We start from the raw sequence: 19,698 nt of genomic DNA, 5'->3' as shown, positions 1-19,698 counted from the left end.
AAGTGAGGACAGTCTCACATGCGCACATGCTTAATAGCCTGTTGGTATGCGTTTTGTGTCTTCCCTCTGCACTCCCCGTCACCCAACTTGTTCCTCTTTCTTCCCCTTCCCCCGGCGCACAGTCGGTGGCTCGAACAATGTGCCTCAGGCTGACGTCACCATCTTTCTTCTCCCTTTGCGAAATCATAAAAAAAAAAGGTATTGTCGTTATACCAATACATTTGTTATTCAATATGCGTTGCCTTTAAGTGTTTAAATGCTAACTGCTTCAATGCTAATCGCACTGATGCTGACATTCATCGTGAGGTGGTTTTGCTTCAATTTTGGTAATGCGACACTAGAGAGAAAAATAATTTGAGCAGTATTAGTGATTTGCTTATTTTACCATACCAAAAAAGCCACTCTTTCGGTGAAGAGGATGCGTGATAAGTCACGAAAGATACGAGGACGAGAGATGGGTGGTGACACTGCGAAGAAGTTCCTGCATCAGCTCACCATGACATTGTGGATTTTGACAGCATTTGCTTGGGCCTATTTAGTTTTTTTTTTTTTTTATCGATGAAGCTGACTTACACTGTACTGTAAAGGAGCCAAAGACTGAATGTCGCATGTTTCAAGAACTTGCATTGCACCACAACAACCCAACTCAGTCAGCAACTACAGTTGCCAACCGAATTTTCAGACCTGGCAGGGACCGAGAGATTAGTCTGGAAAACTGGAACAGCCCGAGAAACTCCTTGAGCTGAAAAAAAAAAATGAAGTTTATGGGCTTAGGGCGTCTTAACGAAAAGCTAACGATACCCTGCGTTATGCTACGCTCGGACGCAATCATACTTGCTCATATTTGCACGTACTGCATATTCATTGTAGTTTGGAAATTCGAGTTTAAAGTGGTTTACGGGCCCTTTATGCAAGCCCCGGTCTCAATAAAAGCGATGCTTTACTCAAGTACGTTTGAGCAACAGTTTGTAATTTTAGTAAAATTTGGTTGCTGATATAACTCGGTTTCCTGGAAAAAAAAAGAAACGCATATCCCAAGGAAGTGCCACTCAATTATTCGTAGTGCTGCCATACCATATCGCACCGGGAATGTGTCACATACAGAACATGACATTTTTAAATAAGAGATTAAATCGTGGTGTTCAACGAACCGAAACTGCATAGCGGGTTACGAGAGAGGCTGCAATGGAGGGCTCCGGATTAATTTCGACCCCCTGGAGTTCTTTAACGTGCATCCAAGGCGCAGTGCACGGCTGTTTTTGCATTCAGGCCCGGTCAGAATGCAGCGGCAACAACTTGGAATCGATTCTGCGGCCTTGTGCTCGGCAGCAGAATGCCACATCCACCGAACCACTGCAGCTGGCAATGTGATGCAAGTTCTAATGAAAACCAAATAAATCACACACACACACACCTGCTCATAGTCCATGTCCTGCCTTAAGTACTGCTGCTGCTGCTGCTGCTGTTGCGTCGGTGATTGGGGGCTACCTGCGTCGTCTAGCAGTGCAGTCGTTTCCTCGGAACGTGGTTGTTGGCCGTCGAACCAGCCACCACTCTGCGAGCCTCCGCCACCAGAGGGTTTAGCTGGGACACTTGGTCGCGCATACATTGTGTACTTCTGCCGGGTGGCCACAGTCTACCCGTACGAGGCGTGCGAGAGAGAAACACGAGAGAAGCAAATGAGAGAGGTTCGATAAGCGTGATAATTAGCCCCCTACTTACTTGAATTCTTTTAATTTACACTTTTAACCACCCAAAAAATTGTCTCTTAACAAGAGGGTGGCAGAAAATCACTCAACTGGCATGCAGTGTTGCCATTCTAGCGGATTTCCCAATAAATTTAATGACCTATTTCTATAGCAGAGGTAGCAGACTTTATTGCTTGCTTGGCAACGAAAATTCGTCTTTATCGCATATTAAATTTTTTGGGTGAACTGACCCCCAATTTTTCTTTGTGTAACTATAGTGAATTCCCCCCCAAAATATATGGGTCTACTTGGTTTCTCAAACAAACAAGGTGACTGCCCACTCATATGTGTGGTTGACGATTGCTACAGAAACAGTATAAGCAGTCACAAAGATGTGTCAAAGTACATGGCAATGACTGGCAATGAACTCTCAAATTAAAATTAATTACATTCTGAAATTTCAGATGCCAAAGACACAATATGATTATGAGGCACGCCGTAGTGGCGGAGTCCGGATTAATTTTGACAACCTGGGGTTTCTTGATGGGTGATGAACTCTCGTGTGCCTTCACCAGTTCTTGCGGTAAACACAGAGACAAAGCCGCACCAGTTTGTAACACACCGCTGAACCATGTGAACCAGCATTACATTTCAGCTCGGAAACTCTCACAAGCTTTTTTGCCATGTTTCTTCCGGATGCAGTCGTGCTCAAACATCACGCACACTGTGGAAGCACAGATTAAAGTTCAGCCATGCGATACCTGCATGATTTCACCAGCAAACATACACTGCCGTCTAGATACATTGAAGTGAAGCTTTCCTTGCAAAACCCTTCTGCACTTTACTGACTATAGCTGCTGATGCTGCTGTCTTGTCAAATAGCCCACATACAGGATAGCACTTGTAACAAATTCATCGAACACATATCTGCCAGCATAGAAATAGAGAAGTAGCAATACTAGATGTAGTTATCCTGGTAGAGCGGTTGGCCAAGAGGATGATGAATTGAGGAAGAGTGAAGCAGACATGGGCAACTGCAATAGGTGCTTACTCACACTATGGAAATTTCGAAGAGGTAAAGATTGAGTTGGAAATTTAAAATGGAATAATTTAGTTTATTCCCACAACGCCGAAATAACATTCCACAGCAAAGAAAATTAAAACTTGTTCACCTCTATTTCTGGCCTTGAAAAATACTTCATAAAGAAACCAACTAATAAACAAAAATAAAATTGAAAAGTTATTTGTGTTCTAAATTAGTTAGTATATTCATTTAATTAGTTTTCTGAGTCATCCACAACTGAAACTTTGCTTCAGTGTGTCAGAACACTACTATAGGTTTTGTATAAACTATTGAGTTTCCTGTGCTAAAATCAGCATTTTGAGGTACTAAACTCAACGTATCAAAAAAATTATACATTGGACATAATGGGGTTGATAAACAAAAACTCTGTACACATTGCCCTGAACCAGTTGCCAGGAGGTGCATACCTTCTGCAGGTTGCTGTAACGCTTGACAACTTCCTGAAATTCATTGCGAAGCCGGCTTGACTGCAGTTTTTGTTGCTGAAAAAGAGAATGCCAGGCTCACAATGAAACTGCAATGCTTTAAACCTGCATTAAGACGCTCACAGATTTACTTCTTATGTTTCTGCAGTTATTATTCAGCAATATTTGGTTACATGTTTCCATAAAGCTCGAGGATATGAGCAAGAAGAAATGAAGCACACAAATGCAGAACAATATTAACCTGTTTTTGTTGGTTACACAGTACAACCTCTTTAAAACTAAGTTGCAATAAAGACGAAAACACTTTCATTATATACAACATCCACTTACACATTTATATCACCGAAAAGTTTTTCAAATTTAGTTGATCACACCTGTGCTCTTTATAGCAAGTTTCAACTGAACCAAACTTTCACATTGTGTTAATGAAAACAGAATGATTAAAACACTAAGACTGGAACTAGTCTTAAGGGCTGCATATTTACTACAGCCATGCCTCAGCTTAGTTTTTGTCAGTTGCAAGGGCACAGAAAATAAAGATCTCAGCTGCATTTCAAGGTGTCGCTGATGCCAGTTACCAAGGTGAAAAAGCAAGCTAGTCACTGCGTGTAACTTGTTTTCAAGTCACAGAAGCTTTGCGACCGGCTTGGCATTTCATTAGGCCTACAAACGCATTCAATATCCGACCTTGAAAATGACAACATTGAGAAACAAAAAGAAGGTGTGTTTCAATTAACACAGTGGAGGTAAGTTAAAACAAAAAAAGCAGCGCACTTCAGCAACTCTTACAGCTGTGAACTTATTTGCACAGGCAGCGAGTTCTTACGGGGGAGACATTCTCAAAAATTCGTCCAGTACAGTATTGCCTGCTTTGGCCTCTTGCGTACAGTAAATCCGGTAGTATACCAAAAGTCTCATCAAACATAAAAATAACCTTTGTTATGTCCAATACTTGCTATAAACATGTTTTGTGCACACTGAAATCAGCAAGAACATTATTTTATTTCGTGATATATTTGTGTTCGTTATATTGAGGTATTGACATGCACAAACACTGCCGCTCGCACAGTCTATGTTGCGTACAAAAGCCTTCGCAAATTACCAAGCGCAAGTAATCCACTGCAGCTTTGCCACCTGGGCAGGAGTTCAAATCCCAACGGCCATTGTGCTTTTTCTTTGCCCTATGATGAGGATGATGAAGTGGCACAGAACGGCAACGTGATGACAAGGATCGACAGATGGACATACTAATCTCAGCTATGAGCTTCTAACTAACGTCACAGCAAGGCAAAACCCATCATGCAAATTGCTTTTTTTTTCTTGGCAAATGCATCATGTAAGAATGCTGACACATTTGCCGCAATGTGGGTGGCTCTCACGTCAAGGTGTGGCACCATGTTTGCTCAACGCCACTACAGAGCGTGCAATGAACACTTACACGCAAGCCGACATACAATGTCCGAGTGCCAAGGCACAATTCTTTAGGGGGCATCCTTAGGTTGGGCGCTCATATTTCAAGACTGTTTATTATAATGAAGCAGCCAGTGCAAATCTTAATAACAACAAAAAGTTTTTCCCCTGTGATTTCATAAAGAGGGTTTCCCCCCTTGATGGACAAGTTATACAGAAGAAAAGAAAATAAATGCTTCAAATCTGAGTAGGTGTGGTCAGGCGCTAGCACCTCAAAACTTTGCAGCAAAAATTCTGAACAGCAGCTGTAACTAATTCTTGGATTGCTCTGGCGTTTAACTGTTCATAGTTCCTTCGGCTCTGCACTAAATTACCGAGACAACATGCTCTCACACTGGATACTGCAACATTCTCAATAACAACTGCGATGAAGACAACACTGAATTTGTCCATTAAATTTGTCCGTTAAAGCAATATTGCGCTGTAGTCCCCACACTGGTTTGGAACACCAAAGCAAGGAAAAGCCACTGAGTTCTTCTTCTCTTTTTAACTGCAAAAAGCAACAAAGAGGCTCACAACAATGCACAAGGCTTCAAGGCTGCTCAACGACTAAAGAAAAAAACAAGTATGCAACAGCGCTCTCATGATAATATGCTAATTATTTGCGTGACCTCACGGAAAGCAACAATGAGAAAGTAAACTTGCACTTGCAGTTCCCCTGATAAGTGATATGATAGCAGGCATACTCTTATCTTCAGATAAGAGTGCCTCTGACATGTTTGTGCTAAAGCAGGGAGGCATGCTCTTCTAAACTAGGATGGCCTACAGGCTACATTTTAAACAAAATACTGGAAGAGGTTAACACATCATTGTTTAAAAAAAATATATGAAATATTTCCAGCAGCAGCTGTGCGATTGTTTGGGCACAGAATCAAACAACATTTTATTTGTTTTCAATTATGAGGTTAAAATATTTTTACACACTCATAGTAGAAAAACAGCCAGCTATTATAGATCACTGCTCCTGGAGAAAGTTTTCGGATTTGTCTGTGAACCCTGGATGTTTCTGTAGCTGTTAATCAGTACGTTATTAACATGAACTGACATTTTTCACTCAAACAGCACAAACATTTAATCCTTTCGGCCCTGGTGTCCCATAAAAAGGGCACAAAGAGCAATTTTTTTTAAATCGTTACACAAATGCTTAGCAAACTCAAGAAAGAATTTCAACCATTCTCCATACACCTCCACCAGCATACATGACAGTTTCTTCATCCTTGTCTACCTCAGAAAGGCCTAGTGGTAAAAAGAAAATGGCGGAAGGCAAGAAAGATGAATTCAGCAGTATCCACGTCTTTTGATAATATTTTTCTAATACCTACTGTTTGAATGGCGATTATAATTTTATTTGTTGTTTCTGATATGCTTCGAGGTGTATTTATATTAGGTGTATTTATATCTCATTAGCGCATAACCCACAGCACGCCATGATCTACGTGTCCTAAATATAGGACGCCAGGGCCCATGGTTGTCAATGGACCTACATGTGTTGAATGCAGAGTGAGGGAGCTGTTGCTTGTGACAGCTTCCCATTTCTTGTTTTAATATTCGAGAGGTGATAAATCAGCCTGAACGGGATGGATGTTATGAGCATCCCCTTTAGAACGGGGTGGTGGGTTGTGCCACCAAGCTCCCGCTATTTTGTTGCCCAATGTCCTACCTAGGTTAAAAAAGCAAAAAAGAAAAGAAAAAAAAACACGATGAATTCCCTAACCAAAGTTTCTGAACCCCTATTGTTAACTATGTTTTGCTCTTGAAAAGACAGCTCCCTCTATCGTTGAATGGCATTCTCGGTACATAAAATCGAACAAAATGCCATCATATTCTGGAGCAACCACATTTACTCGTGTAAAACCCACTCTCATGCAAGACCCATAGCCCTTACTTTTGAGGTCAAAAGTCAGAATTAAAAAAAAGTTTTACCAATGATTGAATTTCGCACACACTGCGTTTGTTTTCAAACCGAATCAAATATGAATCAAATAGTGCCAGAAGTGAATTGAACATATCAAAGATTTGCTTAACTGTGTCCGAATAATGAACAGCTGTTCTCACAATTAATGTTCACAGTTAATATTCTTAACGATAGCATGTTTCCGTCATTACATGTCATCAAGTGTTTAGCTGCCGTGGTGGCGTAGTGGCTTTGCTGTTGCACTGTTAAGCCAGAGGGTGCAGGATCGAATCCTGGCTGCGCTGGCCGCATTTTAGTGGGGGCAAAACGGAAAAATACCCCTGTACCGTGCATTGAGTGCTTGCTAAAAAACCCCAGGTGGTCAAAACTAATCTGGAGTCCCCCACTATGGCGTGCCTCATGATCATATTATGGTTTTGGCATGCATTAAAGTTTTTGTTCTTGCCAGAACAATTAATGAGTGGAATAGGTTTGATTTACAAGTTTTGACAGATTGCCAATCAGCCAACTCTCTTCAGCAACTGCTGGAAACACTTTTTACATAAGTACTGCATAAGGTTGTGCGTAATATATTGAATTGCACTTTATATGTTCTTCTGTATATTTTTGCAGTATTTTAGCACTCCTGTAACAGCCCGACAAGGCTTACAGATTGTAAATAAAATAGAAAAATAAGAAAATAATACCCCAGAACTTATTTGAATTAGCTACGAAGTGTTGTTCTTTAAGAGCATGAATGAAGCATTAGGAACAAGCAAGTAGTTTCTTCGCATGTGCAAGACTGTTCACAGAGTACAAATGACTGCCTGTAAAGTACGGTTACGTAAGTGGCGCAGCCTGCTTGTTTCTATGTTCTCATGTTTTTTTTGTCTATACTATGCACGCGGGGTGAAAATTTACCTTACTTTTGCTCCAAATTTGTTTAATTGGGGGCAGTTGATGTTTTAAAATATTTTAAATGTATTAAATGAATATTTGCATTTACGAATGATAACTATATTCGATTCGAAGACCGACTCGAATAGTTTCCTATTTGTTATTTGAAAGTTTTGAGTATTCTAACACCCTTATTCGTTATCAATTAGTACTGTTGCTAAACATATTAACGTCTACTGATTACATAATAACATGAATGGCACCAAGGATTACAATTCTGGGGCATGTGCTGATGAGGCAGAGAGCTCCAGCAACATCGAGAGCGACAAAGGATGAAGCAGAACTTGATTAGCAGTGCTGAACCTTGCATAGATGTGTGTGTAGTGCGTAACTGCTGTCTGCATTATTTTGCACATCATTTGGCACAACATTCACAGTTATACAGGGTAGTCATGTGCCGTGCCCAACTCATGCGAGAGATGTACCCTGGTAAATTCTCCTACCTCCCAAAAATACAAGGTGTGGGTCTTACACAAGTAAATGCGGTATTAAGTCAAACTGGCCAATCAGGTTGAGAATGAAGGGTCACACTCAACTTCTATCATACATTACAGCGGCCACGTCAACCACAAAACAACACATTGAAGGTCTGAAGGCAAATATGTGACATATGTACCTTGTCTCCCTGGGCCACCAGTGTTGCCAGGTCCTGCAGAGCAGTCGTGGTGCTCTTGATGGTCAGGTTGGCATTTTGCTGTGTCATGTGGCTGCAGAGTTTGGCATGTACATTGTAAGGCAAAAAATGTTAGATGCATTGAAGCTAGCACTATATAATGACATGCTGGTGCATCTGCAGCTGTTTTGTTCCTTGCCCCATCTGCTGAAACCAACTCCTAAGGGCACGAAATAACTGTGTTTGTTGTCAGTGCGTGGCGAAGAACTATGGCTTACTTTCCCATCCATGTTATTTTCATGCCGGGTAGTTGGCAAATAGTGTGTTGGATGGACGAGAAGTGCAGCTCCACAGAGCGCCATTCGCTACATTCAGTCATCATGTTGAATGTTGGACTAGTTGGAAGTGAAAGTGTAGTTGTGAGCGACTGTTCTCGAGTGCAGTTTTGACTTGCTGCAGTTAAGATCAATTAGCAGAATTAGCAAGCAAAGCGTAACTCACAGCTTCTCTCTGAAGGCGTCAGTGTCCGCCTGCGTACCGAGCTGTCTTGCAGCGCGATCGAGAGTGGCAGCTGCAGGGAAGAAAAGAAAGTATCATGGCTGGGTATTTAAAAAAAATTTTTTTTTAACAATCACAGATGTTATGATCACTTCTGAAACAGCGTAAAAGGGTTAAAAACATGAAAAGAAGCATCTAGGACAGGGGCCAACTGACAATTGACATTTTCTTAGGAAAAATGAAAATAGGAATATTATTTGGAATAAATAAGAAAAGGTCAACCGTGCAAGTATACGCTCGAGCGGTGACATCTTCGTGCAAGTGGAATTCATTGTCAAACAAGCAATTAGAGGCAACTGATATGCAAATATCAGATGATCTTCTAATGTATAATGAGTGCACAACTTAACGTACCCTCTGACTGTCATGCCTAGATATCACAGATGTGTGCCAAAAGAAGGACTGCAACCATACAGCCTACAATGTTATGGGTTTTTTCAGCTGTCATCGCATCATCACCAAACAAGCCACCTTGCAACCTTCATAGTTGCTTCAAGTATTCACACGGAGGTTGCCTAAATGTTTCACGAACGCGTGTCACAGTTGCAAACTATACTAACTATACTGAATGAAAAATTAAGTACGAGAGTGTTTTCTTTTTACCGAATATAGCCATTGCCACAAAGCTGAGCCCTTATGTCTGACAGCATGAGTAGTATTTATCATAGTAAAATTGATACTGAAGGGGGCACTCACAGGTAAATTAATCCATCCAGAAAACAATGCAACTATAGTGGCGAACCAGACAGGCACATTAACATCCAACATATACATGCACTGTTTGAAGCCAGTTTGGAAAATAAAAGATTAAGGAGGCCAACTGAAGCAACACCTTGGTTCCATCATTAAGGGGAGATGCTATTCGGAAGAGCTTTTTCTTTCAATACCGTATTTATTCTAATCTAAGCCGATAATTTTTTTACAAATAATCATATACCAAACTCTAGGGTCGGCTTGGATTTGAGGATTTTAAAAAATGCGCCAGTTTGTAATTGAATATAATAAATATGGTGCATAGCTAGCGCCACCTAGAAAAGTCAGTATCGCAGCTGCTATTAGCCCCGTGAATGAACTACAGGGGCACTGCGAGTGCCGCTCGAGTGACGTCAGGGCACGGAGTCACGCGTGTTGCCTGCTGCGGTTAGGGCGGTGTCCGGGTGCCTTCTGCAGCGTTTTCGTTTGTTCACCTTTGTTCCATCTGCTTGTATACTTATAGCGGTCGTCTCAAATATATTTTTACGACATCTTCGTTCACGAAAATTTATTCAAAGAGCTTATTTCTTAGACGACAATAGAGCTTCCAAAAGTGACGCTACAGTGCCAGCCGAAGGAGGGCAGACCAGCCCAGTTCGGATTTTTCATGTGTGGATCGACACCCGCAAAAACATAGCATATAAGAATCCATTTATGACACCATACCTGCCACGGTGCAACAAGTATGTCACAAACGCTGGCTATATACGACTTCAACAGTTACCTTGATTTTAATCCACTAAAACAGGTTTGCTCATGACGAATAGTTCATGGTATAATATCGAATCATTGCATTTCTTCACAGAAACACTCAGCAATAACACGAGGATTTAACGCTGCAGTTTACATTCTACCAGCACTACTTGCTTATTTAACTGCTTCTGAACATTAGGCGGTTCTTTACGTGTTTATCTTATGTGGCGGTAACTTGAAGTAAAGCTAAGTGAGGCTTACAGCGGTTCGCGGAATACAAAAAGGAATGTACCAATATATATCCCCTTTTCTGTGCTACACGTCTAACTCAATTGAGCTATTTACTGGTGCTTGTTGCTTGAGGAATATACATGATGAATCTGTTTGACGGACTGATACAGGCTGTTCGGCCCAAATTTTTTAGTGAAATATGCCTTTTGGACCATATGGCTGCAGCCAGAAAGAAGCCGACATGTCAATCATTAGTAGTGTGGGACATATTGAAGTTATCATAATTCCCCACTGGAGGGTCAAAAATCAAATGAAATATGTAAGGCTTGTGTTGTCTTCGTTATGAAGGTTTCCGAGGTTCTCTTTTATGTACCGACGAAGTGAATAGTTTTCCGTTTGTATAATTAAACAATGCTGGATCGAGACCTGGCGTGGCAGAAGGTGCTTGAATTTTGCTTTTCTAGGCAGCCTAAGCTGCGCTGTATAGTACTGGAAGTATACTTTATGCGTTGCAATTGGCGCAGTAAGAAACTGCTTCACGGTTCCAATTTGAAGTTATAGTGAACTGATGGTTTCCCTAGCAATGGGTGCCTTGCCATACCGACAGTCGGCTGCTATACTGTTGCGTGAGGGGTGTGCCATACTGTCGATGAAGGCTACTGAGGGCCACCTTGAATCATTTCATCGCTTGCAATTGATTGGCTCTCAATCTTAACCCCGAAATATTTCTTTCAGGCAATTGCTACTATGGTATTTGTGAATTAACTATGTAAATACTCTACATGACACACCGTCGTGTTAGCAGCCACGAGCAATTCGCTTTCATGGAGGCCTGTTTCAGGGCGGTGAAAGTAGCAGCAAACTTTTTCATATGAAATGCACACCTAACTTTCTTTTATGCATTAATAAAGTGGCCACATTTGACTAGAACAACTCACCAGAGTAATAAGAATCATGATGACAGCTTTGCTGGGCAGTGTCTTTCTAACATGGATAACATGTTGGCACCAATTACGAAGATTTTTCTTCCAGGTAAAATGCAACGTCGCTCATAGCTAAGTACTAAGGGAAGTGTTTAGCAAAGCATCATGCAAAACTTCGCGTGTTGAATTTGCAGACATTGTTTTTATGCAACATTTATGGACAGACACGGTGCATATATGCATTGCAAAGCCAGTGGACCCCTTCAACGTTATGTAGCTTGCAATATCCAAGTCACCAATTTTGTCGACTCACATGCTTTTGAACAAGAAAATGTGGTTCAAGCATGGCAGCAGAAAGAAGCCGACACACAGTTCAATAAGTACCGCTCAAGCCACCTATACCCCAAGCATACACGAAGGGAATGAGCTCGTGCAACAGCTGAGCGAGCCGGAGCGAACAGTGTTCTGACCATGACATCACTTGCAAGAGTCCGCCACTCTAAATTCTCGCCACTAATTAGCTGCGCGAGTAGCCAACCAAAGTACATGAGCGACGTCGCTATTTTGACCTGTGTCGTATCGGCATGTGGCATCTGTATGCTTGTGGCATGGCCCATAGCGTGGCATTATCATAATGACACCAAACAGGCGATGCCACTATAGTGCCACTTTCAAACGAAAAGTTGTGCTAGCTGGGGAGGCATTGTCAAATATTCAAGCCAGGAGGGACTTCAGCATCGATGAGAAAAACGTCCGTCGTTGGAGGGGGCAATGGGGGATGCTTTTTCTGTGTACTGCAATGAGGGGATGACAGCAATAAGGAAACTAAGTGCACGATAACAGAAAGGAGCTGTTCACTGAGATCGTGGCGCGTTTCGATGAGTGCAAGCCGTGCCGCACTTTCTGCGTTTGCGGACGTGAGCTAGCACGCGTCCGCAAGCGTGCATGTGGTCTGGGCTAGGAGCGATGATAATGTAGAGTGAGCTCGGCATGTTCATATTAAATAAATGCTGCTTTTATTTTGTGAACGCTGTCATCACTTTCCAGGCAAATTTTTTGTGGCTTCAGACATTTGGGGGTCGGCTTGGAATTGAGGCCAGTTTAGATTGGAGTAAATACAGTATTTGCGACAGCTCAATAAAACTTTCACCAATTATAGAGTTCGAACTATTCTTTAAAATCTGCTTTAATTTTTTACAGTTCATTTGGCTACGCTTTTGCACACCAAGCATTTGCAAAAACAATGCAGTTCTATTTAACCTTAGGCGATAACAGTTACTATGGTAACTGTAACTGCTGCAAGGTAATGTAATCACACCAACAAGTACTAGAAAATAGCCATAAAGGTAAATTGTTGCAAAAAGCAAGCAATGGACCAACTTCGGTAGCTGTTCACATTTTTCTTTAAAGCAAAACTTTCTTTGCCTCTACAGTGTACTACAGTCAAACTCGCTTATATCGAACTCGCAAAAAAAAAGCCTATCAGTTCGATATAGGGCATAATTCGCTATAAGCCTGCTAAAGAATTGGACGTCACAAAAGGAGATAGCATTTATGAAAGCACTTTATTGATGAAACTAGCTTCCTTCCGAATGAAATAGTCCTGTATTCTGCTTGGGAAAATTTGCTGCCGCGACAGCACACATTTCTCCACATTGTCTAAAGAGTCGGAGGAGCTGAGGCCGCAACCTTCCACATTCATGCAGAAGCACTGGACTAGTGCTAGTGCACCAATCACCTCGGAGGATGTGAGCAAAGGATCGTTGTTGCATTCGTCATTGTGCCCACTTCTACTTGTGCTCGGTACAATGTCAGCAATGTAGTCTTCCTTTTTGGGTTCTCTCTCCCATGGTCGCAACACCATCACAGAAGTGTCGATTTGACATGCGACTGCTTTTGTAGTGTCGCCGGACCCTGTGGCTCTGCTTCTGGATGCCCCGCCTAAGTTGTCCACTTGACATATTTGCATGGTGTTTATTTTTCAGACATAGCAGAAACGTACTGTACCTTACCATTAACTTAAGTTTATTGAGTTTCTCTGCAACCGCTGTCGTGTTATAGTGGTAGCATTTCCTTGCCATCTCACATCACCTTTACCGTAACCCCCCCCCCCCCCCACGATTAAGGAAACTGCCTCATCTCCCCCCTTCTCTGTACAGTTCTATCTACGTCCCCTATGGACTCACACGTCAGTAGAAATGTAAGCAATGCAGTTTCTGCAGTGCTTACCTTTCTCATTACAAACTCATTTGGACACCGTGGCAGGTTCAAATGAGTTTCTCGCATGGCCTTTCCATGTTTGCCTCGCTCCTGTCATGTATACACGCAATCTAAACCACTACCCGACGCAATGTGCCAGACAGCAGCAGCAACAGCAGCAATGGGGAAAGTCGAGAGAAGAGGCAGCACCCACACTGGGTAAGCGATGGATGCCACGCTGTAGATTTGAGCTGAAAGAATTCCTAATGTAACAAGCTTTGACCACGATGGTGACACACCTCAAAGGTGTGCAACTTGGGGAAGCAGTCAGATTCCAGTCAGGTTTTGGCGCTTGGGCCAACTCGCCTCACATGTGGAATCACGTCACCCGCAGAGACCACTCGCAGCACACGGATGTCCTCAGCTAGTCACACTGAGCTCAGAGAGTAGGCTCGTCGTGGCACCCCGCAGCAGCCGCGGTATCTACCTACCAGCAGACGCAGCTACAAGCAACTGTGCGCAATGCTTGCTATGCGCACAACAGGGCTGGAGTGTCTGCTCGTGCTCACATGGTCATGTCTGGCCGTGCTATGTAGTGTGGACCAGCTTTGTCCTGCGCCAGCATGACCGACGGATAGTGGCCACATCCAACATGCGCATCTTGAAGCACTGTCAATAGCTCAGTACAAAGTGATGTCTGCCAAGGCGTCTGGACAGGAGCGCCAAGGAGTGAGCGTACACTGGCAAGCACACGTGTGGTCTGACCTTTAAATTCGTGAGTTTGAGGCTAGCCGAGTGTTCGAAACTAATCGAAATTAGCGAGACTTGACGGCTTTGACACCACGGCTGCGCATGAGCAGATGATAGCCGGCTTCTTCTGGAAGTACGTAATTCTTATCTAAATTTGAAACAAATTTTTGCTTCCATAGGCCTATTTATTACCTAGCCAATAAATGTAAACAGAAATAGTTGGAAGAAGCACACTGATGCAAACACCTGATTGATGTCAGCTATCAGCCAATAGCAGTCGTCTATGGGAATCTTGCATATGATGACATATGCAAGCTGCCGGCAGCTTCGGAATGGGTCAGGTGAAGGCCTTGTTTGAAAATGGAGTGTTTCGCGCACTGCTCGTGAGCTCTATGCACTGCACATGACTGCGCAATTTCGCTGAGATGCTCACAGCAACATATGCTATCTGTGGACTGTGTTTTTTTCGCCAAGCCTAAGGGGTGGCTCAGGCCCCCGCTTAAGAGGGAGGTTTGGCTCAGGCCAACTCCGACTTCTGTATTCAAATAATACAAGGAAAATGCAGAAATGCCTTTACATATATGAGACAATTGCAGGATCAATTTTAAAGAAATTTACAGAATTTAAAAGAGAAAGCTAGATTGTAGTACTCTAGGAAACAAAATTTTGATGTGGGGCCTGGAATCTTTCAAAGGGGCCCTGAACCACTTTTTATCCAAGTGGAGAAAGGCATTTCAAATGAAAATAGGCTATTTCAGAAATACTTTGCCATGAAATCACTTCAATGGGTTCAGCAGAAGCAGAGCTATTGGCAATCAAACATGGCCTCCGCTATGCTCCTGTTCCTTCTTCAATGCCTTGCACTGCGGAAGCTATGCCGCAGTGGGCTGTGCCCACAACGCTCCGCCTTCCAATTGTCATCGTGGTGTGGGGTTCAAATTTCATTTTGGATGTTAAAGTAGATGGCATGACTTGCGATTTTGGTGCCTAGGCTGCGCTAAACATAAGCCATATGCGGTTGTCCTCAGCGAGCCACACTGCACTTAGCTGACCCCAGCTACCAATAGCAGTCGCGTATGGGAATCTGCTTTATTACGAAATAAAGTGTAAGCCTGCTTCCTTAAGAGCATAAAAAGCCAGGCTTCTGTTGAAAAGAAAGCATTTGAGAGAAAGGTGACGGCGATCAGCTTGTGAGCTCCACGCACATTGTACAACGGCAGAACTTGGCTGATATGTTCACAGCAGCGTAAGCTATTCGAGGACTATGTTATTTCACCAAGCCCAAGGGGTGGTTCAGGGCCCCTTTAAAAAAATTCCTAAAAATTTTTCAAAAAAATTAAAGCACGAAGTATGCAAATCTGCAACTGCGCACCAGAAAGATATTGCAGTTCTGTACTGATCATCCATTTGGTTAAAAAAAACTTAACCACACAATCCAATACACAATAATCTGACTTGGAATATAGGAAAGACAAGTGTTGCTTTAAATTAAATGGAGACTCCAAAGCCAAATTATGCGGTTTAATGTCCCAAGGCAACATGCAAGCTACGAGCGGCATGCGTGGGTGGCGACTCCAGAGCAATCTTGACCGCCTCAGTTTCTCTATAACATGTAGCTCAATTTAATACACAAACATTTTTGCATTTTGTCCCCATTACGATGCAGTAGCATGGCTGGGAGTCCAACCCGCAACCTTGTGTTCGGCAATGGGATGCTGTAGTAACTGAGCTATCACAGTAGGCAAAGGAACATATCACACAAATAAAATGCAGATTTCACCAACACATTCCTTCCCCGCTGCCCTTTCTCCCGTCTTTCTGCAGAGTACAGTTGGAAACAATATGAAAGGACTTCAGTGCACAATCAATTCCAGCTATTTGGGCTTCAATGTCTCCGAGACAGCATACTAAATCAATATAGGCATGTGCTCCTTTTTAACATTGTTAAGTTTAACCAGGATGTTCAACTAGTACCAACTTGCCCTAATGTCGATTCTTCTCCGACACTGTTTGTATGATTTCTTATTCAACAGCAGTGAAAATCCCATTAAAAGTTACATACATGCAGCGATAGTGAGGCGACTAGAAAGGAGGAGACCACCTAGTGCAAGCACTGAAGTCGAATCATAAAGTTGGCTTCATCTTCTAGGTCACTCTGCGTGTGCAGGTTACATTGTTGTGGTGCAATTTTTCAAGTGCTCATACAGGGAAGGCAGGAAACTCATTAAACGATAGCAACATCAGAAAAAATAAGAAGGCCGGCCTCTGCCGGCCGAAAATGGGACAAGTTGCAATGCTAGTCACATATGGGCTTTTGTGTACATTAAACAGAGCTAATTCATTCATGCCTCATGACAAGTGATGGCTGGCAGCAACCCGAAAAATGCCACGTGCAGTACTAATGAAAATTGTCTTCATTCAATACGCTATTTATGCTGGTATTACTGTCAGTAGTACAGTGTGGGAAGTTTCAACATTGGTTCCCTACTGCCTTTGGAAAGCGCGTAATTTTTTAATTTACTCACAGTCATTGTTGATGGCAAATATGCTGGAGCTGATGTTGTCGCAGAGTTGGTGGTACCGCTGAGACGTATCTGGTGGGTAAAAATGAAAGCAGCAGGTTTTGGGGTCGGTGGCAAAGTTGACAGCATCATTTTCAGGCACCAGTTGAAACACACAGAATCACGAGGCACATGTATCTATACCTCCAACAATAAACTTAAACAGTAGGCACTCTCACCAGCAGAACTTCTAAATGCGACAAGACTGTCACTGGCGAACAATAGCCATTTCTCCTGGCAAGCGATAAGATAAAGTGCTGTATATTGCAACACAGCAATCTCTTTTTAATCACACCTGCAAATGGACAGTGCCTGAGACAAAGAGGAAAGGTATGAGGGGTTGATATTTAAACAGTGAAATCAAAGAGCAACGCCACATTGGATGACGGTGACACCATAAGAATAACAACATCCATTTCCTTGCATGTTACAATTATAAAAGAAACGCGACAAGTTTACAGGCGCAAATGATTTGTATTCTCATACACTGACTGTTTCAAATATCTTGTACTGTTCTACTAGAGATCGATGTAACTGTCTTTGCTCTTATTTACTAAACAAGTGGCCATTCTTCAGCTCTCAATATTGCAAGTTACATTAAAAGCTTCGATCGACCTGCCCAACTGTTACACATGAAACATGTGCTGCCTTCAAAGAAGAACATAAGGTGCCTTTGACTCTAGTAGAAGAGGTTTCTTCCCCAATATCTTTAACTGATGATGCGAGGAATGGGCTGCACTGCTTCGGCTAAATTTAATAGACCAGACAGGTAAACATTGCAATCTGTGGCCGGGTAAACGTAGCTAGCAGTGTGTCGTGCTTGCATCCGAACATTTCAAATGTAGTCGCTCATAACTCGCGTTTTCTAGAATGCGCCACGATGACTGCGATATGCAGGTAATGTCGCCGATAACAAGTGCTATCGACAAGATCGCGTGCGCCGTGTAATGAAAACGCGACTACACCGCTGACCATTTCGGCAACGATATACAATTTCCACGTTCACAGTTGCCTTGCTCGTTTGCTAAAGCGTGCCCGCTAGCGAGAGCGCACCCGAGGTAAATTAACCTACCGATTGAAGCTCGTGATGGGCTTTCCATGCCGCCGAACCCTCGCTGCGTGCTGCCGTAGTTCTGGGCGGTGCGACCGCCGCCAGGACTGTTCCACAGAGACATCGCGCTGCCGGAGGGAGTGCCTTGTCACAAACAGCTGCCGGAACGGGCACACCCACCAATCAGCACCGGCAAGACCGATGAGGCGGTCGCGACACCGGTATCACCGCTGTCGCAGCGGTGACAATCAATGTCACACCGTTCAAACGCTGCACGGCGAAATGAGAAAACAATGTCACTATGCTATGGAACACACACACGCTCACCACCCCGCGAGCGGTAATTCTCAACAGCTGTTAGCGGGACTGACGGACGAACGGATTCCGTACGTGGGGTTGACACACGGGCAGTTCTATTGGTTTCAGGTTTGGTGATCAGCTGGTACTAGTCATTTACCGAAAGCGCAAACCACTTAGCCGTCTTCTAGAAGTAAATTCTGTCCGCACTACGCACAGCCGCCGACAGCGGCATGGACTACGAAGAGAAGCAGAGAAAGATTGTTCCGGAATAGAGATTAGGCGATACTGATATGATTGTACCCGGCAAAGAAAGAGATAGGCGATCTTGTAGGCAGATTAAGTATTGGCGGTAGAGGCCAAGGCCCCTACGAGGAAACACACAAAGCACTGCCGTGAGTTAATGGACAATTGTGAACTCAATACGCGCAGTGACAAGCCCATAGCGAACAGCAGCAGCAGAACACGAAAGCGACATAGCACGCAAAACATCTTTCTACAGCAGACGAGTGGAGGAATAAGAGCGTTACGGAGTGTAGTGGGCGGAAGAATCGCGGTAACGTGCGCAACTCTCTGGAGCAATGTCTAGCGCTTCTTTCTTTCTATCATAGATGACGCCACATGGTAGGCGAAAAATGAAAGCGAGTAAGCGTGGTTGTTTTAAACAATTCTCTTTGTGGTAGTCATGCGACGCCAGGGCTTAGTCGGATACAAATTGTTGCTGGTGTGGACCGAGACACGCACCTGTTCTCGTGGTGTCATCGTCTGGGGAGAGTGTTTGCCGCAGCAAGTGACTGCAGCGTGAAGGAGTGGCACGCCGTCCTTTGAACAGCGTAGGCATCCCGCAGTCACCCGCCCCTTCTCATTTTAATGTGTTTGTATATGTAGCGTTCCTCGGGACCGCGATTCCATGTGAGTGTCTAACCGTTATCGTGGGCCAATCACAAAGATAGTGCAGTTCTGGTGCTTCCTTTTGCAGCATTTCATCCTGGCTGGCTCCCTTTGGGATGAAATTCCAACGTTTTCTGAAAAATACTTCAAGCATTCTTCATTTTCAGCTGCCATGGCAGCGACGTAGCCGGATATCGTTTGGCAACATTTCGTGATGGTCCGTTCGTGGATTAAACTCAACGCAATATAATACATATTGTGCAAGCGATTCCAATAAATTATTAATAGGTCGCGGTCCACTAGAATTTCCAAGGCGTCGGTGGTTCAGTGGTAGAATACTCGCCTGCCACGCGGGTGGCCCGGGTTCGATTCCCGGCCGACGCAGTTTTTTTTTTCTTTTTGCGCAACCTTATCAGCTTTTTTAAAGGGCCCCTGAAACGGTTCGGACAAATTTTGTAGACGCGTAGGGTACAGCTTAAGTAGAACATTCGCACCACAATTTAAGTGAAGCGTTACGTATTAATGGAGCTACAAGCGATTAGAAGTTACCCTCCTCCCTAGCCATGCTTTTCCTCCTCAACTCGTTCGCCGAGCGAGCGGGACTAAGCTCCGCCTTCACTGGTTCAGCGTCACGATGCGACGTCACATCGTCCACTTCCG

At 43.4% G+C, this 19,698-nt stretch overlaps 1 protein-coding gene and 1 non-coding gene across 3 annotated transcripts in view; one reads left to right on the top strand and one right to left on the bottom strand.

The window, feature by feature from the left end:
• LOC142579931 (syntaxin-7-like) overlaps positions 1-18,674 on the bottom strand; it is a 44,722-nt gene extending 26,048 nt beyond the window's left edge. Inside the window, exons 1-7 of one of the 2 annotated variants that reach the window (XM_075690608.1) lie at positions 18,451-18,671; positions 17,872-18,120; positions 16,764-16,832; positions 8,633-8,702; positions 8,135-8,225; positions 3,180-3,254; positions 1,415-1,636 (exon numbers count right to left, since the gene is read on the bottom strand). In XM_075690608.1, coding sequence (XP_075546723.1) covers positions 1,415-1,636; positions 3,180-3,254; positions 8,135-8,225; positions 8,633-8,702; positions 16,764-16,832; positions 17,872-17,974 — 630 coding nt within the window. In that variant the 5' untranslated portion in view covers positions 17,975-18,120; positions 18,451-18,671. Of the gene's footprint in view, positions 1-1,414; positions 1,637-3,179; positions 3,255-8,134; positions 8,226-8,632; positions 8,703-16,763; positions 16,833-17,871 lie in introns of both variants that reach the window. The other variant, XM_075690609.1, reaches the window with a different exon arrangement.
• Positions 18,675-19,351: 677 nt separating this feature from the next.
• On the top strand, positions 19,352-19,422 carry TRNAG-GCC (transfer RNA glycine (anticodon GCC)). The gene has a single exon. It is a non-coding gene; the product is annotated as a tRNA-Gly (tRNA).
• The last annotated feature ends 276 nt before the right edge of the window (positions 19,423-19,698 follow it).

The sequence above is a fragment of the Dermacentor variabilis genome, chromosome 4 (genome assembly GCF_050947875.1).
Source record: "Dermacentor variabilis isolate Ectoservices chromosome 4, ASM5094787v1, whole genome shotgun sequence".
Taxonomy (NCBI): domain Eukaryota; kingdom Metazoa; phylum Arthropoda; class Arachnida; order Ixodida; family Ixodidae; genus Dermacentor; species Dermacentor variabilis.
Note: the sequence above shows the minus strand (reverse complement) of the source record. Positions and strands in the feature narration are given on the sequence as shown.